Source organism: Jaculus jaculus, chromosome 6 (assembly GCF_020740685.1).
Source record: "Jaculus jaculus isolate mJacJac1 chromosome 6, mJacJac1.mat.Y.cur, whole genome shotgun sequence".
NCBI lineage: Eukaryota > Metazoa > Chordata > Mammalia > Rodentia > Dipodidae > Jaculus > Jaculus jaculus.
In genome coordinates, this window is record NC_059107.1 from 45,985,002 (window position 1) to 46,012,902 (window position 27,901).

General features: G+C 42.0%; 1 protein-coding gene across 4 annotated transcripts in view; it reads right to left on the bottom strand.

The window, feature by feature from the left end:
* The window catches only part of Kcmf1 (potassium channel modulatory factor 1), a 93,369-nt gene that overhangs the window by 1,707 nt on the left and 63,761 nt on the right, over nt 1-27,901 (bottom strand). For 3 of the 4 annotated variants that reach the window (XM_045153189.1, XM_045153190.1, XM_045153188.1), the window contains exons 2-7: nt 25,568-25,735; nt 20,757-20,911; nt 19,182-19,321; nt 8,991-9,092; nt 5,339-5,513; nt 2,241-2,523 (exon numbers count right to left, since the gene is read on the bottom strand). In XM_045153189.1, the coding sequence (XP_045009124.1) occupies nt 2,241-2,523; nt 5,339-5,513; nt 8,991-9,092; nt 19,182-19,321; nt 20,757-20,889 (833 nt within the window). In that variant the 5' untranslated portion in view covers nt 20,890-20,911; nt 25,568-25,735. The remainder of the gene's footprint in view (nt 1-2,240; nt 2,524-5,338; nt 5,514-8,990; nt 9,093-19,181; nt 19,322-20,756; nt 20,912-25,567; nt 25,736-27,901) is intronic. The other variant, XM_045153186.1, reaches the window with a different exon arrangement.

Sequence of the window (27,901 nt, forward strand, 5' to 3'; positions counted from 1 at the left end):
GGTCAACTCTCCAGATCCCAATTAAGCCAGATGCATAAGGTGATGCAAGTGCACAAGGTCACACACAAGGTGGAGTTCAAGTGCAATAGCTAGAAGCCCTGGTGTGCCAATTCTCTCTCTTTCATAAAAAATAATAAAAATTAAAACAACCACAGAAAGCAGGTGTGGTGGCACTTGCCTGTAATGTCAGTACTTAGGAGGTAGAGACAGAAGATCCCCAGAGCAAACTGGATAGGTAGACTAGCCAAATCAGCAAGCTCTGGGTTCAGAGAGAGATTCTGTCTCAATAAATTAGATGAAGAGTGACTGAGGATTGATCTGGTATCAACCTCTGACCAACACACACACACAGGCACCAGCATACACAAACATGCATATACACATGCACACGTACCACATGTCGTCGTCCCCCCCCCCCCCGCCAAAGGGGGAGAAACTGGTATGCAAACTGCATGGTACTATGCGCTAAACAGTTTCAGGTGGCAGGAGACCCTTCCAGAAACTACAATCTGAATAGAAGCAAAGCACTCAGGGGCCACTAACATCATGCTGTGTGTGTGTGTGTGTGTGTGTGTGTGTGTGTGCATGTGTATGCAAGTATTATTATTTAAAAAATCCCAGATTAAGGGTTGAGAAGACGGCTCAGCAGTAAAAGGCACTTACTTACAAAGCCTGCTGGCCTAAATTCAATCTCCCAGTACTCATATAAAGCCAGATGTACAAAGTGGCATATGCATTTGGAGTTCATTTGTAGCAGCAAGAGGTCCTGGTGTGTCCCTATCCCCTCTTGCTCCTTACAAATAATGAAATTATTTAAAAAAAATCCCATATTAAGCCCACTGAGTAGTTTGGGGTTAAAGTATATTACCCCTCACACATATGTAAAATAAAGTGGGGTAGATGTCTATTTCTGTTTTTTGTTTGTTTGTTATGTTGAGGCAAGATCCTGTGCTATGTAACCCAGTTGGTCTTGAGCTCACAATCCTCTGACTTCAGCCTGCCAAGTGTTGAGAATACAGGAATGTCCCACCACATCTGGCTGCAAGGTGTCTTTTTCAAAGTGCCCTGGCAAGACATTCCACCCACAGTACAATGAACTTTCAGGGAACAAACACTGAAAGGAGTATGACAGGTAGATGTCTAGATCTGGCAAATCACAGGATTGCCTTTAGTCAGTCCCTGTAGGACGGGGACACTGGCAGCAGGCAGAGTCATCAGGGGCTGATTTCTTTGCATTGAAGCAACCTTTCCTGGCACTAAGTAGATATTGACTTTACCAAGATAATTCAAAGATAAATTCCTCACTTGAAACTTCCTACATAAATGATAATCTGTACAGTATTGTATTTAATCCCTGTTAAGTCTGTCTCTCATATTGCAAAACACCTGGAATACCAATGACCAAACTGAGATTTGGAGAAGTAGCCTGTCTGTCTGTCTGTCAGTTTTTCCATCCGTCCATATATCCACCCAACCCTTTCTAAAGACCAAACCTATTAATCAGCAAAACTGGGGCTCCAGACCAGGGGTCCTCAAACATTTTTCATTCTATGAGCACTGTATGTATGAGTATGTACTACTATTCTGTGATACTGAAAACTATGAAATAAAAGATGTAGGTAGAAATTACAATAGCTTCTTGTTCTCATGAATTGTTGTAACACACTATACTTTGGAGATAACTCTCATCTACCTATCTAATGAGATGGTGTTTAAGCTTTATGTAGTACAGGAGGAGACATTCATGTTTAGAGAATATGACAACCAGTGTTTTCACTTTAAAATTATGATTTTTTTTCACAGCTGAGAATGACCTTGAACTCCCACCATGCCCAGTTTATGTCGTGGTGGTGATCAAACTCAAGCCTTCGTGCATGCGAAGAAGTCACTATACCCACAGAGTCACATCCCCAGGCCCACAAAGGCAGAGTACCCCCTCCCCTGCCAAGGTGGGGTCTCACTCTAGTTCACGCTGACCCAGAATTCACTATGTGGTCTCAAGGTGCCTCAAACAGTGATTCTTCTACCTCTGCCTCTGGAGTGCTGGGATTAAAGGTGTGTACCACCATGCCTGGCACAGAAGAGCTTTCAACAGCATATATTTATATTTACATTAAAAAATATGTTAGGGGTCTGGAGAGAAGGCTTAGTGGTTAAGGCGCTTGGAGAAGAAAAAAAAAGACCGCATGGTGTGAATGAAACATTGTCTTCCAGTCAAGTTCTAGTAATAAATGAACTACCTTGTTAAAAGAAACTGGGAATTCTGGAGCATCTGCTGACTGCTTTCTGTATTTGCTGTGTTGGCTGTTGCTGTGGACTGTGTGATTGTAGTGGTGACGCTGCTTGTGTTAGTGCGCCGGCTTGCATTGCGCGCGGTCTCCAGTTGTTGCCGGGCTGCCTGGGCATGCTGCCGTTCTAGCTGCAGCTGCATCTGCAGTTGTTGTAACTGAGAAGCGGAAGGGCCGGAAGAATTAAGCTGTCCTCCTGCAGAACGTCTCACTCCTGATAACTGAGATAAAAGCTCTGCCAATGGAAACAAAGATGATCAAAGTCTATTTAACACCAAGGAAAACCAAATGCTACAGGATCACTCTTTCAGGGGAGGAAATCAAAAGTGTTTTGAGGGCTGGAGAAACAGCTCAGCGGTTAAGAGGTTGCCTGTGAAGCCTAAGAACCCTGCTCGAGGCTTGATTTCCCAGGACCCACATTAGCCAGATGCACAAGGGGGTGCATGCATCTGGAATTCGTTTGCAATGCAGTGGCTGGAGGCCCTGGTGCACCCATTCTCTCCTTGTCTCTCTCCCTCTTTCTCTCTCTGTCACTCTCAAATAAATAAGTTTTTTTTTTTTTTTTTTTAAAGTGTTGTGAACACTTAGGTGCCTTTCACATCTGATTCAGCTAAGAGCTCAGTGCCTTTCCGAATGATTCTTAGAGGCAGGAGCTCTACTGGTACTCTGGACAATTTTTCCTTCTGTAAGGAATAATGTATACATTTAGTTAGACCTCCTCTGATTCAGGAGACGTGATACATCTGCTGGTCCAATCATAATATAAGCCTCTTAGCAAACGCTCCATTATAACAGGGATCAAGTTTAGTATTTACTCTTAGTTTTCAGAACAGGGTGACACAAAGTAGGAATTCAAATTCATTAAGTGACTGAAGAACTTATTAGATTAAATCCAAGTGCCCAGATCTTTTCTGACTGTAACCCTTGCACACTCACTTTGCATTCTCTCTGGTACTGCTGTCTCAGAGAGCCACTGGTGGTCTATGGATCAAGGCTGATCCTTCAAACCTGTGGCTTGTGAAATGGCTTGTTATGACTCAAACCCTGGTATCACCAAGACTATATTCATCAAGAGCACTGTAGACCTTTATCCCTCCTTGCTCTCATCTAAGGAAGGTACTGGCCTTGAAGTCTACCATGTAGAGAGTCTGCCTGGTATAGAGAGGGAACGATGATTTTTGTTCCCAGGTCAGGGAAAGGTCTGATTTATCATTAAAACTCATCAAGAAGCTGTTTGTTTTCTTGCAATGTTGTTAATCCTAAAGATCATTATACAACTCTTTAATATCACATACAGTTCATCACTAAACTTCATACCAACAGAAAACAAAAGTTATGGAGAGAATTTCTGATTTTTGTTGCCAGAAACTACTTTAAAATTTTTCAAATTTTTTTTTTTCAGAGGTAGGGCCTCACTCTAGCCCAGGCTGACCTGGAATTCACTATATAATCTTAGGGTGGCCTTGAACTCATGGTGATCCACCTATCTCTGCCTCCAAAGTGCTGGGATTAAAGGTGGGAGCCACCACTCCCGGCTAATGTTTTTATTTATTTATTTGAGAAAAGGGGGGGGGGATTGGTTATACCAGAGCCTCCAGCCATTGCAAACAAACTCCAGATGCATACGCCCCTTGTGCATCACATGGGTCCTGGATAATCGAACTGGGATCCTTTGGCTTTGCAGGCAAAAGCCTTAACCGCTAAGCTATGTCTCCGGCCCCCAGAAATTACTTTTCAAACATAATGTATGCACCACCTTGTGCATCTGGCTTTACGTGGGTACTGAGGAATCAAACCTGGATCCTTGGGCTTCGTAGACAAGCACCTTAACTGTTAAGCCATCTCTCCAGCCCCTAGAAATTACCTTTTAGAGCCTCAATACTAGGTAAGTAGTTTATGGATACAAAAATGCTTTTCTAACTCCCCAAAATTCAATTAGTGGGCTTATTTCTATTGAAGATGCTTATTTCCAATACATTTGGAATTAAAATTTCATATTGTACGTCTTACATTTAAAAACATGTGTCTGCAGTTCGTTTGCAGTGGCTGGAGGCTCTGGTGTTCCCATTCTCTAACTGCCTCTTTCTCTCAAATTAATCAATGTTTTTAATTTTTTTTTTTTCTGAGGTATGGTGTCACGCAAGCTCAGACTAACCTGGAATTCACTATGTAGTCACAGGGTGGCCTCGAACTCTTGGCGATCCTTCTACCTCTGCCTCCTGAGTGCTGGGATTAAAGGCGTGTGCCACCACGCCTGGCTCTAATTTTTTTTTTTTTAAATGTTTGGTTTTGTTTTTTGAGGTAGGGTCTCACTCTAGTTCAGGCTGACCTGGAACTCACTATGTAGTCTCAGGGTGGCCTTGAACAATTGGTGATCCTCCTACCTCTGCTTTCTGAGTGTTGGGATTAAAGGCGCATACTACCACATCCAGCTGTAAAACTGTTTGAGTGTCTTTTACAGGTTTAGATTTACTAGCATTTCAGGTGCTTTACAAGGTACATCATGGCTTCTAGATGCACATCCACTTATGTGAACACCTTTCAACACGGTCACTCTAAGCTTGCGCACACTTTTGGGAGCTTTTCCACCTATGTGCTTGGGTCATGTTGCAGAACCTCAGGCTGCAGTGACATGTGCTCTGAGGCCAGCTTCCTGTTCGTCATGCATACAGAGACTTGGCCATGAGCAAAAGGTTCAAGTACTGTTTTTAGTAGATTTTCTCAAGTAAGGAGGCTGAATCACACAATTTTCTAGGTCTTCCATTCTTTAGAATTTTTTTCATGATTTTCCTGGGATTCACTGGAGGCCATAAATGTCAAATCAAGTCCTTCTATATTACTTTGTGCCCCTAATTACTCAGAGAAGTGCAGAACCACATGAACCACTATACGTTGTTCACTTACAATATTCCATATTCCTAATATATTTAGAAATTTTTTAAAGGAACACAAGCACAGAAAAGCGAGGTAAAAGCAAAATCACAACCTCAAAGAACATTCTGAAAGGAGTGCCTACCCCCCACCATTTCCTTTATGAAGCTGTAACTTACCAGCTATGGGATCCATGGCTTCCCTATTGCTTGGAGAATATGAGCTCTGAGAAGAAGAAAGTCCACCAGTAGAACTGCTAGTAAAGTGCATGTTTGATCTACGAGCACGAGGACCTCCTAATCCCCGACCAGGGTGAAACATTCTACGTACATGTCGAACACCACTCGATTCATCATAATCCAAAAGTTAAGAAATAACACCCAAGTATTTCACAAAAAGAAAACAGATCACTTGAGCCCTTGCTCAATATAGAGAATTCCAAATTATAAGTAATTTAAAATAGCACATTTATCTTAGAATGCAAATATCCCAAGTCTATAGGGCCTGTTAGTACTAAAACAGCCTGTAATCTCAACGGTTAGGAGGCTAAGGAAGAAAGACTTGAGTGTTTGAGGTCAGCCTGGGTTCTATGTTGTCCCCCCCCCCTCCGAGGTAGGGTTTCACTCTAGCCCAGGCTGACCTTGAACTCATGGCGATCCTCCTACCTCTGCCTCCTGAGTGCTGGGATTAAAGGTGTGCACCACCATGGCAGGCCAACAACCTGAGTTTTGTCAGCAAGTTCTGGGTTCCAATGATGTTGACATTTACTTCAGTATACTATCCCACAGTATGAGTCAGTTACACACATTTTCTATAAATATCTTTGGTTATCAAGAAAAAATTAAATTATGAAAAATATTGGAATATGAAAAGCATGTTATACCACTAATTTCTAAAAGACAAAGACAAAAAAAGTTGCTATAGCTGAAGTATCTGAAAACATTAATTTTTCAAATGTTTCTACTGTCACTGTGTAGTAAGTTGGTCAACAAGGGAATCTTTTAGGCCTTTAAGCACCAGATTTTTTTCTTTACTGTGTTGATGAATGTCTTCCTAAAGTGCATTTCACACCTATCTACTTTCTAAAAGCAACATACACTGATTAGCTTCTGTAGAGCCCAAATCATCATCATGAGTTTGATTAGGAAACCACATTGCAGTGACACCTTATAAAGCTATTCTCCCTGTCTCTCTTTTTTCCTGTTTAATTTGCAAGAAGAGAGATAGAGAGACACATAAAAAGAGAATGGGCATACTAGGGCCTCTAGCCATTGCAAACGAACTCCAGATGCATGTGCCCCTTGTGCATCTGGCTTACGTGGGTCCTGGGGAATCGAACCTAGGTCCTTTGCAGGCAAGTGCCTTAACCGCTAAGCTATCTCTCTAGCCCCACTCTACCTTTAAATGACTATAAAACCATCAACTGAAAAGATGGGCACCCAACAAAACAATCTACATTATACAGTTAGTTACTCTACTTGCTACTCTGAAAGAAAAGCTTCTTCAATAGTATTTTGCTTCCTTACGCTCACACATGAACTTCCATTTGACTCACATTCAGCTCTCAAAGATGACTGACCTCTTGAAAAATGTCATATTAATCTACATAACACTGTCACAACTTAACCTTTTGTGCTTAGTAACACCATTGAAGAAAAACCTGAAGACACATATTAAAACTAATCATCAAAAGGGGCCTTTATCAGGTTGGAGAGATGGCTTAGCTTGCCTGTGGAGCCTATCCATCGAGATTCCATATTAGCCAGATGATACAGCTCACCCTCCCCATGCCACCTATTAACTATGGCTACTTGGATATAAATGTGTGAAACCCAGTAGTGAGATCAGGATAAGGGAATGTTAACTTTGGATATCTGACCAGGCCACTACTCCTTTGACTACATCTGGTAGTGTTACTCTGGAACCTGGGAAGAAATTTCTCAAACCCACACAGAAATGCACAATATGAACATGTTGCTTTTGTTAGATTTTTAAAAAATTATCTTATTAATTCGAGAGCACATGCCAGGGCATCCTGCCAATGCAAATAAACTCCAGACACATGCACCACTTTGTGCATCTGGTTTTATGTGGGCACTGGGGAATGGAACCTAGACTGGCATTCTTTGCAATTAAGTGCCTCTAACTGCTAGAGCATCTAACATCTCCTTAGGCCCATTTGTTTTGATTTTTGAGTCAGAATCTCATTATATATAACCTAGGCTTCGCTGGGTGTGGTGGCGCATGCCTTTAATCACAGCACTTGGGAGGCAGAGGTAGGAGGATCGCTGTGAGTTCAAGGCCACCCTGAGACTACATAGTGAGTTCCAAGTCAGCCTGGGCTAGAGTCAGACCCTACCTCAAAAACAACAGCAACAACAAAAAACCAAAACACCAACTCAGGTTGTCATCTTGGCTTTCAATGATTTGTTTAATTTCCTTCTGAAGATAGACTAGGAATCATGCAAAACCCATGTGGGTGCTTCAAAGAATCCTTTTTTATAAAATGTACAGGACTCAACTGCTTAAATATTTCTATCTCATTTGAAGTTTTTCATCCTCTTTAAGAGGGAGGTGGTACTGGTGTCTTCTGTTCACTGACTGCCAAATGGTTGAGGCTACTAACTTCAGGCTTTTTCTGCATCTTCATCTTTTCATTAATTCCCATCTTCCCCTCATCTAAAGAGCTGTGTTTCCAATGAAGAAGCTAGGAACTTTGACAAACTACTATTGTGTTCCTCAACAGGTTTAAGGCTGGATTAAAGTCTGACAGGCAGAGATAGAGACGGTTTGAATAACTTGTAAATTGCAACAAACACAAACGGGCATAGCAATGCCCTCCTAAGGGATGACGGCTTTAGAAAGCCAATTCATAACCTGAAAGTAGAAGCGTGTGTCTACAAGGAAGTGCTCTTAACCACTGAGACATCTGCCCAGCCCAAGAATGAGCCTAAACTCACTTTGATAAAATCATGAAACAAATAAAAATAATTTGAAGATCAGTTTTCTTTTGGGGGCTACTCTCCTTAAAAAAGAACTAGGACTGGAGAGATGGCTTAGTGGTTATGGTACTTGCCTGAAAAGCACAATGACCCTGGTTCGATCCCCCACTACCCATGTAAAGCCAGATGCATAAAGGGGTTCAGCATCTGGAGTTCATTTGCAGAGCCAGAGGCCTGGATGTGCCCATTCTCTCTGTCTGACTCTCTTCTATCTTTGCTTGCAACCAAAAATATTTCTCTCGTTTTTTTGAGGCAAGCCCAACAAACTGCTTTTTTTTTTAAATGAGAGAATTGGCGCACTAGGGCCTCCAGCCACTGTAATCAACTCCAGACATATGTGCCATCTTTTTGTGCACATGTATGAATGACCTTGTGCATGCATCCCCCTTGTGCATTTGGCTTACGTGGGATCTGGGGAGTCGAACCTAGGTTCTTAGGCTCTGCAGGCAAGTGCTTTAACTGCTAAGCCAGATGCCCACTGTGGCACATATGACTGGCATTTGTTTGCAGTGGCTAGGGCCTAAGAACCTAGGTTCGACTCCCCAGATCCCACGTAAGCCAGATGTACATGGTGGCACATAGGACTGGCATTTGTTGGCAGTGGCTAGAGGTCCTGGTGTACCTAGTCTCTTTCTCTCTCAAAAATAAATAAAGACTATAAAAAATATTTTTTAAAAAATCAAAAGTATAAATGCTGCTAACAACTCCCCCACCCCAAAGTGCTAATGATTGAGCCCATGGCTTCATGTAAGATAAACATGCAAACTATGCCATATCCCAAGTCCCTGCCACAACCCCCCCCCCCACTTAATGCCTCTTAAAAGGATATTAAATCTCTAGGGGCTCTGTGTTCAAGTGTAAGATGAGCTGCAAAGTCATCTGTGACATGATTAGGATCGCCTCCAGGCAATGCTGCACATATTGGACAAATCTGAAATGAAAATAAAGAAAGCAGGTTAAACACATAGAGAGTAATAAGATATTTCCTGAACTATAATTTTGGCAATAAATTTTAGTTTTATAAGTTTCAAACCAACAAAACCACTGGAGAGCCTGACTAGTGAACATTAGCAGAAGTTGGAACAAGTACTATTCTATATCAATGCCTCTCAAGTAAAACAGCATCTTTGAGGACCACACACAGCAGTTCTATTTCAATCTCTGGCAGGGCCTTCTAATAGCCTGGCTGATTCATATTTATATAGTATAGGAAAATAGCTTCCATTAAAAACTTTAAAATTATGTTTCTTAATGCACAGTTTTACCTAAGTCTTGAGTGGTAATATCAGACATAAATTTAGGGCACACTTCTCCAGAACAGGCTTAACATCCATCCCCAAACAAGACAGTCTGAGTAAAATGTAGCCATGCACATATACACATCCATTGACAATAACAGTAAGACAAGGGTTACTGGTAATACACATATGTACTCTGTTGATTTGTGAATGCAACTTAGTGGGGAAAAGGATAGGATTCCATTTTACAATCTTATTTCCCTGAGGGATGGACAGTATGGCAGAAGTCTGTGACTAGGTCAAGTTCAAGGAGAAGATGACCAACTTCCTTTTGTGCCTTATAACAAGAGACAGAAGTAGAGAATAAGAAAACTGTGTCCCCAGGTAGAGCTCAAAGGAGGCCTAATAGGTTGGGAAGGTAGTATCTGAAAGAGTAGTTTCAACAGATCAATGAAATGGGGGCAGGGAAGGTATAAGGGGGAAATGTTAAGAGGAAAGGCTGGAGGCTGGAGGGATGCCTTAGTGGTTAAGGTGTTTGCCTGCAAAGCCAAAGGACCCAGGTTCAGTTCTCCAGGACCCATGTTAGACAGATGCACATGGTAGCACATGCATCTGGAGTTCATTCAGTGGCTGGAGGCCCTGGAGTGTTCATTCTCTCTTTCTCTCTCTGTCAAACAAACAAACAAATAAAAAGAGAGGCCAGGTTTAAAAGATGGTTCAGTGATTAAGGCACTTGCCTGCAAAACCTAACAAGTTGGGTTCAATTCCCCACTACCCACGTAAAGCCAGATGTACAAAGTGGTGCATACAGCAGCTAGAGGCCACAGCACAACCATTCTGTCTCTCCTTGCAAATAAATAAGTAAAATATTTTTTAGAAAATAAAATAAAAAATAAAAATAAAGGCTTTATTTATTTATTTTTGTTTTTTCAAGGTAGGGTCTTGCTCCAGCTCAGGCTGACCTGGAATTCACAGTTGAGTCTCAGGGTGGACTCGAACTCACGGTGATCCTCCTACCTCCGCCTCCCAAGTGCTGGGATTAAAGGCGTGCACCACCACGCCCAGCTTAAGGATTTTATTTTTATTTGTCCAGAAATTCAAATGACAGATAGCCCAACAGTAGTGCCCAATCCTTTCAATAGGAAGAACTTTAATCCTAACAAAAAGGCCAAAGAATAGGGCCTGCTGCAAAGGGGCATGACCAAAGGGAGCCCTAGGGATGCAGCTACAAGTCCAAGCATGTCTCTCTCCACAGGTGACATGGGGTGTGTGAATCATCTCACCAGTACATGCGCCACTTGTACAATTCTGGCCATCAACTGATTTTAATGCTTATTTACAGAGGTCACGAGGAGATCCGAAAGATGAGACTTAGAAAGCCAACACTGGAGCACAGAGCGGAAAGCATGAATCTGACTCTGAGAGCCTACACAAACACAGCTTCCCATCTTCTGTGATGAGAGACAAATATCCTCAGAGTTTGTCTCTCATTGGATACCAGTCAGCTGCCCTGATTATATGGCTCAGGATGCTAAAAAATCCCCAGAAAAAAAAAATTCTCAAAAGAAATAACAGCAAAATATGGCAGTTACGAAGAAACTAGAAAAGCTAAACTGCAATGTGTCTAAGGGGCAAATAGAACATGCTCATGGCCTTTGCAGAAGATGGCAAAAGGTGCTCACCCCAGTTAAGAATAATTGTATCCAGAAGCCACAGATTGTTACTAGAAAATTTTCAGTGCCAGGGATGGGATTCCTTCCAGTGAGTTGTTGGCCAGCGAGGGCCCTGATGCCCCCAATACATTACAGGCCATTGCTAAAGCCCTTGGTTTTCCACTAGAACTAGATGGTAAGACCCTATTGCTAGAGACTCCACATGCTTGGGCTGCAAGGTCACTGAGAAATCAAGCTGAAGATCAGCTGAAATCCTCCGTGTAGACCAGCTGATAGAAAGCTAGAAAAAGCTACACTGCCTGCAGCTCCATGGAAGAGAGAGAAGTCATCAATGGTGGTAAACAACAGTGGATATTGCAAGCTTTAAGATTGGCCAGCCAGGATAAGCGTGCTAATGGGTGCCATAGGGGCATGTCCGTTATGGGGGAAACCATGGACTGGAGGTCTGCTCCGTGGGAGGGAATACATACCTGGCTGGTACTGAAAACCTAGTCAAAAGCCTATGGTGGGGGAGATCATGAGCCCTAGGGGAGTAACACCTGCTGGTGTCTGCCTAAATGTATGTGTTATGCTTGCCAAACTTCCTGGTAAGCACTTTTTTAAATTTTTTATTTTTTTAAAATTATTTATTTATTTATTTGAGAGTGACAGACACAGACAGAAAGACAGATAGAGGGAGAGAGAGAGAATGGGCGCGCCAGGGCTTCCAGCCACTGCAAACGAACTCCAGATGCGTGCGCCCCCTTGTGCATCTGGCTAACATGGGACCTGGGTAACCGCGCCTCGAACCAGGGTCCTTAGGCTTCACAGGCAAGCGCTTAACCGCTAAGCCATCTCTCCAGCCCCGGTAAGCACTTTTCCTAATGTTCATACTCATATACTAATGCTACTCTCACTTTTGGTTAGAGAAGCTTCTCTTTTCAGATGGCAAAGACCACTGGGATGATTCAAAAGGCACCATAGTGCTGAGGAGTGAGAGAAGAGAGCTCAGCACTGGAATACCTCTACCTTCCAAGGATCAGGGTTCATTGCAGAAGAGGTGGTGGAAAGAATATAAGAGCCAAAGGAAGGATAGGATTCTTCCAGATACAAAAATGTCCTGGATATCCATGACCTCTCAGTGCCTGAAACCACCTACATAGGAGCATTATAATAGGAGGAAAAGATGATGACATCAAAATAAAAGAGTGCCAAGCATGGTAGTGTATGCCTTTAATCCCAGCACTTGAGAGGCAGAGTTAGAACGATTGCTGTTTGAGGCCACCCTGAGACTACATAGTGAATTCCAGGTCAGACTGGGCTACAGCGAGATCAAAATAAATAAATAAATAAATAAGTAAGTAAGTAAGTAAGTAAGTAAGTAAGTAAGTAAATAAGACAGAGGGGGAAGAGAAATGATGGAGGGTGGATTTGTGAGGGGAAAGTGGGGGTGGGGAGGAATTATAAGGGTTTATTGTTTATAATTATGGGAAGTTGTCAATAAAAAGTTAAAAAAAAAAAAAAAAAAAGAAAAGTAGTTATAACTACTCCCAGCCCTGGGAAGGCAGAGGTAGGAGGATCTGTGAGTTTGAGGACAGCCTGAGACTACTAGTTAATTCCAGGTTAGCCTGGATCACAGTGAGACCCTACCTCGAAAAAACCAACCCCCCTCCAAAAAAATTGGCGAAACAAGCAAGGGTGCTCTTTACTTGGTGAACCAGGTACCAGCACAAGGGTGAAGAAGATCAACACAGAGAACAATCAACTCCTATCAAATCAGATATCCAGAGACACAGAGGCTCCCAACACCAAGCCACTGAGGCAGACCAAAAATGAAATTCTTGTGGAAGAGGGGGCGGGACGAGGGGGCCAGCCTGAGACTACAGAGTATCACTTTCAGATTAGTCTGGACTGGAGCAAGATCCTACCTCAAACAAATAAATAACAATAAAAACTCTGAGCTTGTAAGAGGCCCAAGATTCACTTAGGCTGTATTTCCTAACAGGCAATGGAGAAGAGTATGAGAAAGAAAAATCAGAGCAAAGCAGAACAGGAGAAGCAGAAAAAAGGTGGAGTGCAGTAGGAAGAGGGAGGCAAAGCCCTTTGTCTCTAAGGGGCACAAACACTGCTTAGCTTTGAGTATGTCTTTACTTCTTTATTATTATTATTACTTCTTCATTACTACCTTTACAAGACAAAAAAATTCTACATAAAGGACATGTCATTTGCCCTTGACAACCTATCAGCAGGTATGCATCATACTTTCACCGCCACATCACCAGCAGTATCTGTTACACAGGAAAATTCCATATAACATGTTAGCTTAAAATTAAGACAACTTAACACTAAGTTGAATTGGCTCATGAGTCAATGCTTCCTAAATTTGGCTAAGAATATAAATCATCTGGGGCATTGTTAAACTACTGTTCTCTAGGCCTTGGAAAAGATGGGCAGTGGAGGGGGCCTGAGCAGAGATCTGTAGTGTTCAACAAGGACCCCAGGTGATTCTTGTAATTGAGTAAGTTTGGCAAGAACAACTTAAACAAATATAGAAAATATTTCCCTGTTGCACAAAATACCAAATACTATTATTGCTTACATAACAAAACAAAAATATTTTTGTTCATAAAATGCCTTGTTATTCTTGGGTGTTGACTCTCCTACTGATGGAGTTGTCCTCCTCTGCTTCATCTTGTCACTGAGGGTCACCGTCAGTCCAGTCCTGCTTTGCAGCTGCAGCCCTCTTGCAAGCCTCTACCAAGTGAGACAAGACCCATTCAAGAGTGTACTGTGTACCCCGTTGTCCATGTGGTCCCCATGCACAGCTGCCAGCAAGCACTCAGTCAGTGCACATTTCAGTACAGCTTTGTTCTCAACATATCTTCTCAAGTCATTATTCCATATGCAGATACTATGTCACAACTGAATATGCCAATTTTCCGCATGGCTCAAGCTGCCACCCCATAGAAAACTATCAAAAGCCAGTAGTCAGCATGGTTGGTTTCTTATTTGTAAGTAAGAGTTTCATAGTCTTCCCCATACAATTCTTTTTTTTTTCTTTTCCCTTTCTTTTTGAGGTAGGGTCTTGCTCTAGCCAAGATAACCCATACAATTATTAATCAGTCTTTATAAAGCTGGCTCAGATTTCCTCCAGTCTCTCTCTCTGTTTTCTCTAAATTTTTTTTTGTTTATTTTTATTTATTTATTTAAGAGCAATAGACACAGAGAGAAAGAGGTAGAAAGACACTCTCAGAAATGAACATTCAGCACTACTTGGGACACAGGCAACAATGCAGAAGCCGGGATGGAAAGAACGTCATTGAATTCATGAGCTCACAGCAGCTGTCATCAACTGTACAAGAATGGGCCCGTCATATGGTGGAAGAGCTCAAGAACTGCCATCCCCTTGAGGAATTATTGACAGTGGTGGCTGGGAAAAGGAGAGACATTTTCTTCAGTGGTATAGCCTATACTTTGGTTAAATAATTCCTCACCAATGCTCATGCAAGCAACCCCAATTATATTCAGTAGGTAACCAAAAAGAGACATCAAAATAGAGGTGATAATTGTTGGGAAGGAGAGTTTTAGAGGGAGGGAGTTGGGGGCAAGAGAAATAATGTAAATGAATATGATCAAAATACATTATATATAGGTACCAAACTGTCCATACATTTAAAAAATAGAATGTATGATCTCCAAAAAAGGGAGGGAGGGAGAAAGGAGAAATGAACACACACTGTCTAACACCACTAAAGTTCATTTCTGATCCTCCTGTCTCCATCTTCTGAGTGCTGGGATTATAGGACTGCGCCTGGATGACTGGCAATGAAGCACCCCAGGCCAAACTCATGGCTGTGTGCATGCTGGCAAGCACACCACCAAAGCGCATCCAAAGCCCTTTGCCTTGTTTACTAACTTATTTATCTGAAACACAATACCTTTACACTACTTCAAAATTAAACTCAATTTATTACCAACGTGTAGATATGGGAGTGAATGGGCTAGGGAGATAGCTTAGAGGACATAAAGCACTTGCTGTGCAAGTGTGAGTACCAGAGCCCATGTAGACTCCAGAAGCTGTGGTGAGATTCCCATAGCGTGTAATCTCAGCATGCCGATGAGGAGACGGAAGGTGAAGGAAGGAGAATTTCATAGAAGCTAGCAGACCAGCTAGACTGGCCAAGGCAGAGGAGAACAAGGAGAACAAGGAACCCTGCCTCAAAACAAGGAGGAAGGTGAGTGCTGACACCTGAAATCTATCCTCTGACTGCCACAGGTGTGCCATGCACACACATGCACCCCCCCCCATAGATATTCACATACCATACACAAGAAAAAAAAAGAAAGAAAATTTTAGCCAGGCATAGTGGCTCACATCTTTAATACCAGCTCTTGGGAGGCTGAGGTTGGAGGACTGCCAAAAGTTCAAAGACAGCTTGGGATAGAGAGAGGCAGCCTTGGCTAAAGTAAAGCTCTGGTTCAAAACAACAAAAAAAACAGTGAGAGCTGGGTGTGGTGGCACACGCCTTTAATCACAGCACTCGGGAGGCAGAGGTAGGAGGATTGTCATGAGTTCCAGGCCAGTCTGAGACTACATAGTGAATTCTAGATCAGCCTGGGCCAGAGCAAGACCATACCCAGAAAAACAAAAACAAAAACATAATAATGAAACCAACCAACCAACCAAACCCAGTGAGGGGGCTGGGATTACAGGCACTTATTGGAAAGCCTGCTGGCCCTGGTACAATTCCCCAGCACCCACACAGAGCCAGATGCAAAGTGAAGCATCAATCTGTGACTCCCAACATATCTACAACAGTAGAAGATGGAGCCAGAGCTAGGAAGATTGCAGGTTGGTAGTTCTAAGAGACCCTATCAACAGACACCCACCTAGAGTTCTAGAGTGTTAGTAAACTGAAGCTGATTTTACTTCATAAGCAGTGTTCTTGCTTCAAAAATTTTTAATTTAATTATTATTATTTTTTTAACTTAACGTATTTTGTTCATTTGGAAGCAGAGAGAGAGACAGAGCTTGCGAGCGATCGAGCACGCGCAGGTAAGAAAGAATATGAGAACGAGTGCGCCAGGGCCTCTAGCCACGGCAAATGGACTCCAGACACATGTGCCACCTGGTGCATCTGGCTTTATGCGGACACTGGGGAATCAAACCTGGGTCCTTAACTGTTAAGCCATCTCTCCAGTCTATTATTATTATTATTATTTAAAACTGAGCCGGGCATGGTGGCACACATGTTTATTTTTTTAAATATATTTTCTATTTCTTTATTTGAGAGAAAGGAATACAGATAGAAAGAGAGAGAGAGAGAATGGGCACACCAGGACCTCCAGCTACTGCAAAGGAACTCCAGACATATGTGCCACCCTGTGCATCTGGTTTACGTGGGTCCTGGGGAGTTGAACCTACGTCCTTTGGCTTTGCAGGCAAGCACCTTAACCACTAAGCCATCCCTACAGCCCCCCCCCCTTTTTTTTTAATCTTTTTTCAAGGTAGGGTCTGGTCTGACTCTAGCTCAGGCTGACCTGCAATTCCCTATGTAGTCTCAGGGTGGCCTTGAACTCAGAGCAATCCTACTTCTGCCTTCCTAGTTCAGGATTAAAGGTGTATGCCACCATGCCTGGCTCAGTCCATTATTAATTTTTTTGTTTTATTTTTATTTATTTATTTGAGAGCAACAGACAGAGAGAAAGAGGCAGTTAGAGAGAGAGAATGGGGGCGCCAGGGCCTCCAGCCACTGCAAACGAACTCCAGATGCGTGCACCCTCTTGTGCATCTGGCTAACATGGTTCCTGGAGAATCGAGCCTCGACCGGGGTCCTTGGGCTTCACAGGCAAGCGCTTAACCACTAAGCCATCTCTCCAGCCCCCACTATTAATTTTTTTTTAAAGTCTTAAAAAAAAATTTTTTTTTGAGGAGAAAATGGACACACCACGGACTCTTGCCACTGCAAATCAACTCCAGACACATGCACCCCTTTGTGCATCTGGCTTTATGTGTGTCCTGGGGAAGTGAACCCAGGTTGTCAGGCTTTGCATGAAAGAGCCTTTAACTGCTAAGCCACCTCTCCAGCCCCTATTTTTATTTTTTGAAACAAGGTCTGATGTAGCCCAGGCTGTCTTTGAACTTGTTATGTAATGAACTCCTGATTTCCCTGGCCTTGAACTTCCTCCTGCCCTCCTGTCTCCACCTCTCAAGTAGTGAAGCATAATGTTGTAATGTTCTTCGTATAAATTTGAAGAGCTTTGTTAAACAAAATAACTGGAAGAGTATTAGTTACTAATTAAAAGCATAGGCACAGGCCAAGTGTGGTGGCACACACCTTTAATCTCAGCACTCAGGTTGACGAGGTAGGAAGATCACCGTGAAGTCAAGGCCATTCGACTACAGAGTGATTTCTAGGTCAGCCTGACAAGAACAAGACCTAACTAAAAAAAGAGCAGACACATTTCATTCAAAAAAGCAAAGCAAAATCCCCAAAACTTTCAAGTTAGTTGCCATAAGTCAGTTCAAACATAAGATTACCTACTTGCCTGCCTATCTACCTACCTATTTAGTGGTACTGGGGGGCTGAACCCAGGGCCTTGTGTGTGGTAGAGATCAAATATAAAATGCACAAAACAACAACTGAGGAGCCACTCTATTCTAACAAGGACATAAGGAAGGAAGGAACAGTTCCTGCCATGCTTGTGCATCTCTTACAAACCTGGCACTTCATGGATAGATCTTCACATTTGTGATCCTTTTTGGCCTCCTCTGCTCACACTTCTATCCGACTAATAGGTCTGGTAAGTACATACACTGCTACTTCCCCTCAGCGTGAGTCAGTGGCCCCAACCAATAAATTTTATTTTCTACAGTTTGAGGCTTAATTTCAAAATCATAACATTTGTCATATTTTGTTTACATAAAGATTACTGAGACTATTAAGTACATACCTCCATTAATTTTCTTTTTGTTTTTCAAGATAGTGTCTCACTCTAGCTCAGGCTGATGTGGAATTCACTACTAGTTTCAGATTGGCCTGAACTTACAGAGATCCTCCTAATTTGGACCCCCGAGTGCTGGGATTAAAGGTACCCATCATTAAAAAATAATTCTTTATTTGAGAAGAGAGCACAACAGAGAGAGAGAGAGAAAGAGAGAGAGAGAGAGAAAGGGGGGGTGGAGGAGGGAACAGGGCCTCTAGCCACTGCAAATACACTCTAGATACAGGTGCCACCTTGTGCATCTGACTTATGTGGGTACTGGGGAATCGAACCTGGGTTCTTGAGCTTTGCAGGCAAGCGCCTTAACCGTTACGCCATCTCTCCAGCCTTGCCCCACTCCCTCCTTTTCTTTAAAAACTAGTACCTACCTCAGGTCGGGAAGATGCTCAGTGGATAAAGTGCTTGTTCCTCAAGCCTGAATACCTGAGTTTGATCCTCAGATCCCATGGAAAAACAAAAAACAGACATAGGCAAGCACCTTAACAGCTGAGCCATCTCTCCAGTACAGGTTTATTATTTTTTAAAAGCTGGTATATGGTGACTCACATGTCAAGTAAAAAGAAAAAAACTTCATAAAGTTTTCAAGGCAAGACTGTGTATATTATTATGGGTCTCTGACTTTTTGCCATTGGGGGGAAAACCTGGTAAGGAAGAACTTCTAGTAATCCCTGAACTTTGACCTAGGGAGCAAGCAAGAAAAGATCTGATCTGGTAAAAATGAAGAAAGGTCAACGATATATAGTGTCATTACTGCTTAATACACAGCCAAAGATTTCAAAGTTTCCTTGTAGAAGAAAAATTAAGCACAAAGCAGTAACTAAAACACTTAAAAAAAAAAGAGAGATGCAAAGAAGACTTCTCGTAATTCCTTTAGGGAGCACCCTTGAATGTGGTCAAGACTTCATACTATACTGTAAACAACAGGGTAAGAAAGCAAGAAAGGCTAGTGTGAACATAAAATGTCTTCTAGAAATGTAGCATCCTAGCATTGTAAAATTTGCTGTAAAAAGAGAATTTTAATTATTATGCAAGCAGTATTCTATTAAGCAAGGATAGGATAGTGACCTAGCTGTAACAATGTGAGGAATAATATACATCATTTTAGCACAAGGCTGCTTCACGTACCACTTCTGTTGATGTTTCTGCGTGTTCAGAAGTAACATGTTCTTGAAGAGATGTTTCCGTATAGCCCATTTTTCCACAATAGGGACAAGTAAAAGACTGTGGTTGCTCTACAGAGAAAGCTTCCCCACCATAGTACAAATCTGAAAAATAAAGTGAAATCACAGTGAGGAAATAGGGTGCAATCGTGTAAAGAAAAAAGTGTGCTTGAAATATTTGTCAAACATCTCAGTCAAGTGAAGTCTTTTTTTAACTTAAAAAATAGTTATTTGCATGGGGTGTGGGGAGAATGGACATACCAGAGCCTCCTTCCACTTCAAAAGAACTCCAGATGCATGTACCATTTTGCCCATCTGGCCTTATGTGGGCCCTGGGGAATAGAACCTGGGCTGTCGTTAATCCTTGTAAGAAAGTGTCTTTAACTTCTGAGCCATCTCCCTAGCTCCTCCTTAACCTTTTCATTGACAACTTCCATAAATATAGACAATATACTATGATCACAATCCCCTTCCACCACCCTCTTTTTTCCCCTCCCAAATTCCCCCTCTACGGAACCTTTTCTTCTTTCCAACTAGTCTCTCTTCTATTTGGATGTCATTTATTTTCCTCCTACATACAGGTCTTGTGTAGGTAGTGTCAGCCACTGTGAGGTCTAGAATATCAAGGCCATCAAGTGAGGCCTTAATACCTTTAATGTTTACCTTTCTTTCTTTATTTTATTATTATTATTGGTTTTTTGAGGTAGGGTTTCCCTCTAGCCCAGGCTGACCTGGACTTCACTATGTAGTTTTCAGGATGGCCTTAAACAGTGATCCTCCTACCTCTGCCACCTGAGTGCTGGGATTAAAGGCATGCGTCACCATGCCTGGCTCTCTGTTTACATGTCTAATGAGTTAATTTTTACAAGGAGTGCATAATACCATTTCAAATTCTGTTTCCAGATAACTATGAAAACAAAGCATCCCATTTTCTCTAGCTGTACTTTATTATGTACCACAAAGGCCCAGATGTTGAAGATACAGTCCCTAGACTATAGTACTTATTGGGATGTGGCCCACCCTTCCTAAGCAGCCACCTAGAAAAAAGACTAAAGGGGGCTGGAGAGACGGCTCAGCACTTGTCTATAAAACCTAATAACCTGGGTTCAATTCCCCAGGACTCACATAAGGCCAAGATGAACAATGGTACAAGCATCTGGAATTCCTTTGCAGTAGCTGGAGTCCTTGGTGCACCCATGCTCGCTCGCTTTCCCTCCTATCTCCCTCTGCTTACAAATAAATAAAAACATTTAAAAAAAAAAGATTAAAGGGGCCCGGTGAGGTGGCATACACCTTTAATCCTAGCACTTAGGAGGCAAAGATAGGAAGGTTGCCATGAGTTCAAGGCCACCCTGACACTACATAGTGAATTCCAAGCTGGCCTGGACTAGAGCAAGATCCTACTTTGATAAACCGAAAAAAGAAAAAAAAAAAAAGATTAAGTGGCTGGGCTTGGTGGAGAATATTATTAATCCCAGCACTCAGAAAGCTGAGATAGGATTGCTGAGAGTTTGAGGTCAGCCTGGGCTAGAGAACTTGCCTTGGGGGTGGGGGAGATTCGGTCTCTGGATATGCCTTTGAAGATATTGGGACCTTAGTCCCACTGTCTCTTTTTGCTTGCCAACTGCCTGCTGTGAGATGAACAGGCCTCCTCTGACCCATGCGTCCACCATAGTGTACTATACCACTGTAGACCTAGAGCAACACAGTCAAGTAACCAAAAAAAAATCACAAGACAAAATACCCATCTTTCTTTCAAATTGATAACCTTAGGTTTTTTGTCACAGTGATGGATGGAAAGCCAAATGGGCTGCATAGCAAACAAAACCAAACATACACAGAACAAGTAACCTAGAAAGACATGAGCAGAAAGAGAAAATACAGAAATTAAGACCTTCACTGCATAATACATTGGCTCAGACTAATTTTTAAAAGTTTTTATTTATGGCCTGGATATCCATTACCTCACAGTGCCTGACACTACCTACACACAAAACCATCATAATGGGAGGAAAAGATGATGACATCAAAATAAAAGAGAGATGGATTGAGAGGGGGAGGGGATATAATGGAGAGTGGCGTTTCAAAGGGGAAAGTGGGGGGAGGGGAGGGTGGGAATTACCTTGGGATATTGTTTACAATCATGTAAGTTGTCAATAAAAAATAAATTAATAAAAGAACAAAATTTTATTTCTTTGCACATGTGTGCACACATGTGTGTATAGGTGTGCCAGGATCTCTTTCCACTGCAAATGAACATCAGATGCTTATACCACTTTTTGCATCTGGCTTTACACGGGCCCTGGGGAATTAAACCCTGTCCAGCAGGCTTTGTAAGCAAATGCCTTTAACCTCTGAGCTTTGTTCAGAATAATCTTAACTACATTATATAAAACTACCTGCTGGGCATGGTGGGGCACACCTTTAATCCCAGCACTCAGGAGGCAGAGGTAGGAGGATCACCATGAGTTCAAGGCTACCCTGAGACTGCAGAGTAAATTCCAGGTCAGCCTGGGCTACAGTGAAACCCTATCTCAAAAACCTACCACTAGGGGTTGGCAAGATGGCACAATGGTTAAAAAGGCAGAGCCTGTTGGATGCACATACAAAGTGAAACATGTATTTGGAGCTTGGCAAGAGGACCTGGCACACCAGTGTCTTTCTTTCTCTCTCAAATAATAAAGAAAAAAACAAATAAATAAGTGAACGAATAATATTTTAAAAAATTACCCACTAGATATGCAGCCATCTGAAAAGTAAAATATCTATAAACTTGCAGACAACATTACTTTGTAATGGAAGATCCTAAGGAATACACCAGAAAACTATTACAATTAATAAATTCAGCAATACTACAGGCTACAAGATTTACATACAAGGCCGGGAATATCACAGAGTTTGAGGCCAGCATGGGCTACAGAGTGAGTTCTAGGTCAGTCTGGGTTACAGTGAGAACCTACCCCAAACATGAACAATAAAGGTTCCAGCCGGGTGTGGTGGCGCATGTCTTTAGTCCCAGCACTTGGGAGGCAGAGGTAGGAGGATCACTGTGAGTTGAGGCCACCCTGAGACTACATGGTGAATTCCAGGTCAGCCTGAGCTAGAGTAAGGCCCTGCCTTGAAAGCGCACCCCCCCCCCCAAAGAAGATGATGATTCAGGGCTGGATAGATGGCTTGGCTGTTAAGGCACTTGCCTGCGAAGCCTAAAAACCCAGGTTTGATTCCATAGTACCCACGTAAGTCAGATGAATGCACATGGGAGTGAATGCATTTGGAGTTCGTTTGCAATGGCTAGAGGCCCTGGCACATCTCTTCTCTCCCTCTCTCCCATAAGTAAATATAAAGAAAAAAAAAACATAAAGAAGATTCATATACAAAAAATAATTCTATACAGTTAAAATAATCTTCAAATAAACATTCACTTACAATGGAAAAACACTCAGAAGGACATTTATAACATATACTCTGATAACTATAAAATTTTGCTAAAGGAAATTAAAGATCTAAATAAACTGATATTCTATGTTCGAGGTTTGCTGGATTTATTACTAGATGGAAGTATTCTCTGGATACATCTACTAACTCAACATAATCACTACCATAAAATCCAAGCTGGTGTCTTTGCAGAAGTGAACAAACTGACTCAAATTCACAAACTCAAGGGCCCCAGAATGCTTAAAACAATCCTGAGGAGCTGGAGAGATGGTTCAGTGGTTAGGGCACTTGCCTGCAAAGTCTAACGACCTGGGTTCAATTCCTCAGTACCCATGTAAAGCCAGATGCACAGTGGCATATGCACCTGGAGTTGGAGTTTGTTTGTAGCAGCTGGAGGCCCTGGTGTACCCATTCTCCCCCTGCTCCTCTCTCTCTCTCTCTGTTTGCAAATAAATAAAAATTCAGAGAAGTTGGAAGAATCATACAATTTTGAAACTTTCTACTAAGCTATAGAAACACAAATAATAAAGGACTGACATAAACAGAAATAGACTGGGAGTTCAAATATATACCCTTGGCAAAATGAAGTAGACCCTCTCTCACTCAACTCCATATAAAAATATCAATGCTAAGAGAATGAATGAAAAATCTTTTTTTTTTTTAAATTTTTTTTTCATTTATTTACTTGAGAGCGACAGACACTGAGAGAAAGACAGATAGAGGGAGAGAGAGAGAATGGGCGCGCCAGGGCTTCCAGCCACTGCAAACGAACTCCAGACGCGTGCGCCCCCTTGTGCATCTGGCTAACGTGGGACCTGGGGAACCGAGCCTCGAACTGGGGTACTTAGGCTTCACAGGCAAGCGCTTCACCGCTAAGCCATCTCTCCAGCCCTGAAAAATCTTTTAAATGTGGAGGTGAAACTACAAAACTCTTAGCAGACATAAATCTTAGTGATCTTAGATTAAGCTGCGGATACAACATGAAAAATACACCAGGTAGGCCTGGCATGGTGGTACACACTAATCCCAGCACTGAGGAGGTAAGGTACGAGCATCACCGTAAGTTCGAGGCCACCTTGAGACTACATAGTGAATTCCAGGTCAGCCTGGGCTACAGTGAAACTCTATCTTGAAAAAACATCAGGTAAAAATAATAAGCTGATTATTATTAAAATCAAAACGTTGTGCTCCAGAGTACAGCATTAGAAAACGAAAAGACAGGTGACCGGAGAAATGGTTTAGCATTTCAGGTGCACCTGAGAAGCCTAGGATCCCAGGTTCAATTCCCCAGTACCTATGTAAGCCAGATATACAAAGTGGCACATATGTCTGGAGTTTATTTGCAGTAGCTGGAGGCCCTAGTGTGCCCATTGGCTCTCTATCTGCCTCTTCCTCTCTCACCCCCCCATCCCTCCTTTCTCAAATGAATAATAAAAAAAGAAAGTGAAAAGACAACAGAATGAGAGTACATTTTTACAAATTAATCTGATAAGGACCATGCACATAAACTATATAAGAACTATTACAAAAAAAGAACTAACTATAGCTGGGCATAGTAAGGCACTCCTTTAATCCCAGCACTCAGGAGGCTGAGGTAGACGGGTTGCTATGAGTTCAAGGCCACCCTGAGATTACATAGTGAATTCCAGGTCAGCCTGGGCTAGAGTGAAACCCTACCTGAAAAAGGTCTAGAGATGGTTTAGCGGTTAAGGTGCTTGCCTGCAAAGCCAAAGGACCTTGGTTTAATTCCCTAGGGCCCACATAAGACTGGTACACAAGGTGTCACATGGCGTCTGTAAGCCTGGAGTTTGCTTGCAGCGGCTGGAGGCCCTGGTGCCAATTATCTCCCCCCCAAAATAAATAAATAAAATTAAATTAAAAAAAAGACAACTATTCCAATTCAATAATAATGGCACCATATTTAACTTAAAAGCATGAGTAGAGACATGGCTCAATCATTATAGGTATTTGCTTACAAAGCCTATGGGCCTGGGTTCAATTTCCCAGCATGTACATAAACTCAGATGCCCTGTGGGGCATGTATCCCCACAATGGGAGGTGGAGCCAAGATAAACAGCCCAGGGGCAGCTATTCTGACATTCTTTTGCAGTCTGGCAGTTTCCAACAGCAAGAGACCCTGTGTCAAAGAAGGGAATGCAGACACACCTCAAGGTTGTCTATCACCTTCACACAAGTGTTATTGTATATATAAAATTTGAGAGAAAGTTTTGAAGAGACATTTCTTCAATGAAAGTATACAATTGGCTAATAAATATAAAATGCTCAGATCAGTAACCATGGGGGAAGATATATAAATAAAAAAGTACTTCACATCCATCAGAAAGGAAGACAATGAGGAAGATAGTAACAAGTGTGTTGGCTACTTAAAAGAATTATAGCACAAAACACAGCTCTTCTTACAGTCTGACAATGGACTCTATTAAAAACTGAGATGTTACCGGGCGTGGTGGTGCACACCTTTAAACCCAGCACTTGAGAGGCAGAGGTAGGAGGATGGCTATGAGTTCAAGGCCACTCTCAGACTACCAAGTGAATTCCAGGCCAGCCTGGGCTAGAACGGAGACCCTATCTTGAAAAACAAACAAAAAAATTGAGATGTACTTTATCTAGCACTTGTGTGTACTGTTAGTAAGAACTGTTAGCCTGATTTCACCACTTTTTTCCTGCTATTTCATCCATTACCAACTGTTGACTTTTCAGAAAGGTTTTATAAACTATAATGAAGAAATATTTAGTAAAGATCATTTTATTTTTAATGAACATGGGCTAGCTTTTTATTTTAATGAATTTGGGCTTTAACTACTGAGGATAATTTTAGAATGTTATGCCTTTACATTTTCACACATATACAAAATTCTAAGTGATAGCTCATTAAAGGTTTCATTACATACTTACCAAAATCTACCCTTGTTAATATGCACTGCATTGGGTGGTCAGTTGTATGCCTTGTTGTAGTTGCCCCACTTTCATAACAAGATGCACAAAGATCGTAATCGTAGCAAATTAAACACTTGTATCTGCGACCTCGAAAGTTGCCTTTTAAACATGCATCACAGCTGACACCTACAAAAAAAGAAATATCTTTAATTAGCAGCTCTAAAAGTCCACTCTCCATTTCTTTATAAATGTTTAAGGGTTCATCTTTGTTTATTTTTCGCAGTAGGGTCTTGTTCTAGCCTACACTGGCCTAGAATTCACTGCGCAGTCTCAGGCTGGCCCTGACCTCACAATGATCTTCCTTCCTCTGTTTCCCAAGTGCTGGGATTAAAGGCGTGAGGCACCACGACCAGCTTATGGATTCATTTTTAATGTTATATAGTCTTTCTAAAAGGCAATAGCACAGTGAAATGCTATGGGAATTTCCAAACAGTATGGTGGATTCATTCTCAGTCTGGTGAAATGAAAATAACTTCATGCTGGGCATGACAGCAACACTAAGGAGGCAGTGGCAGGAAGACTGTAGCAAGTTCCAGGCCAGTCTGGTTCACATAGCACATTATACAGCACAGTGGGACTACCACCAAAAAACCTAAACAAAGAAAAAAAAAACAACAACAACAAAAAAACCAAACCATCAAAATTCAAACGTTTCAAGAAATGTAAAAGCCCTTGTAAAAAACACCTTGATAGGCTGGGAAGAGGGAAGAGGAACTGGTACCCGAAAGCACTGAAAGTGTTGTGGCCTTTAGTGCAAAGGTATTTGTCAAAGCAGGTACAAATCTGAAATCAAGATTTCCACAGCACTGTGGGACAAAGCACAGGAAGCAGACCAAAGACTGTCAATGGGTGGGAAATCTAACATGACTGTCTTGTCATCCTGAGACCCAGGATACCTACCTACAATGTAGGGATGAGCTGGAACACCTTCCAGGAAATTACAAAACTCCTAGGGCAGTGCCCCAACCTTGGCTGGAGAGCAGGGTGGGAAAAAACACAAATTCCAGAAAGGTCCTCCTACAGGCTCATAGTCCAATTTTTACTAAAAGATTTCAAAAACCTGGGCCAACAATTTAGTTTAATGTGGTCTTAAGTTATGATTCCCACCAAACATCTAAGAGGAATAAAATCCAATATACACACTGAGAACAAAGAGCAACAGCACAGTCAGAGTTCATGTTAGAAATGGATCCAAGTGTTTAAATGCTAATTCTCCATTGTTTTGGTCTTGAGACAGTAGCGTAATAGGTAGCCCAGGGTAGCCTTGAACTCATGCTCCTTCTGCCTTAGCCTCTTGAGTGTTGTACTTGGTGGAGCTAACATTTTAGTGAACGAAGATCAGGATACAAAAAAAGTTTAGAGCTGGGCGTGGTGGCGCACGCCTTTAATCCCAGCACTCGGGAGGCAGAGGTAGGAGGATCACCGTGAGTTCGAGGCCACCCTGAGACTACATAGTGAATTCCAGGTCAGCTTGAGCCAGAGTGAGACCCTACCTCGAAAAACCAAAGAAAAAAAAAAAAAGTTTAGAGCATATTAGAAGGTGTAAGGGCTATGAACAAAAAATTTAGACCATTAGTGTACACAATGAAAGCTTCATTTAAAAGGATAATATTTATGCAAAAAGAAAGAAAGATTTTCAGATATATGACACACTCTTGTAATCCCAGCAGTAAAGAGGCTGAAGCAGAAGGAAAGTCTGAGCTCAACCTGGGTCACAGAGCAAGACGCTGATTTAATTTGAAACAAAAACCAAAACCAGAAACAAACAAACAAACAAAAGGGCTGGAGAGATGCTTTGTGGTTAAGGTATTTGGCTGCAAAGCTAAAGGGCCCAGGTTCGATTCCTAGGACCCATGTAAGCCAGATGCACCAGGGGCACATGTGTCTGGAGTTCATTTGCAGTGGCTACAGGCCCTGGCGTGCCCATTCTCTGTCTCCCTTCTCTCTCTCCACTCACAAATAAATAAAAATTAAAAAACAAAAGCCAACATAATTTGCCAATAGCTTTCAAGCATGTGAATACTTTAAGCATAACACTGAGAATATTGAATAATGTATCTATTTAATGAGTAAGTCTGACAAAGTAAGAGTCAAATACTATCTAGTATGTGGTCTTATATATTCCCCACTCAACACTGAACTCCTGGGCTAGAGCTATGGCTCAGTGATTAAGGCAAAGCCTGACCACTCAAGTTCAAATATCTAGTATCTACATAAAGCCAGGTGCACAAAGTGGCACTTGCATCTGGAGTGAGTTCACAGTAGCAATAGACAATAGGCTCTGGTGTGCCC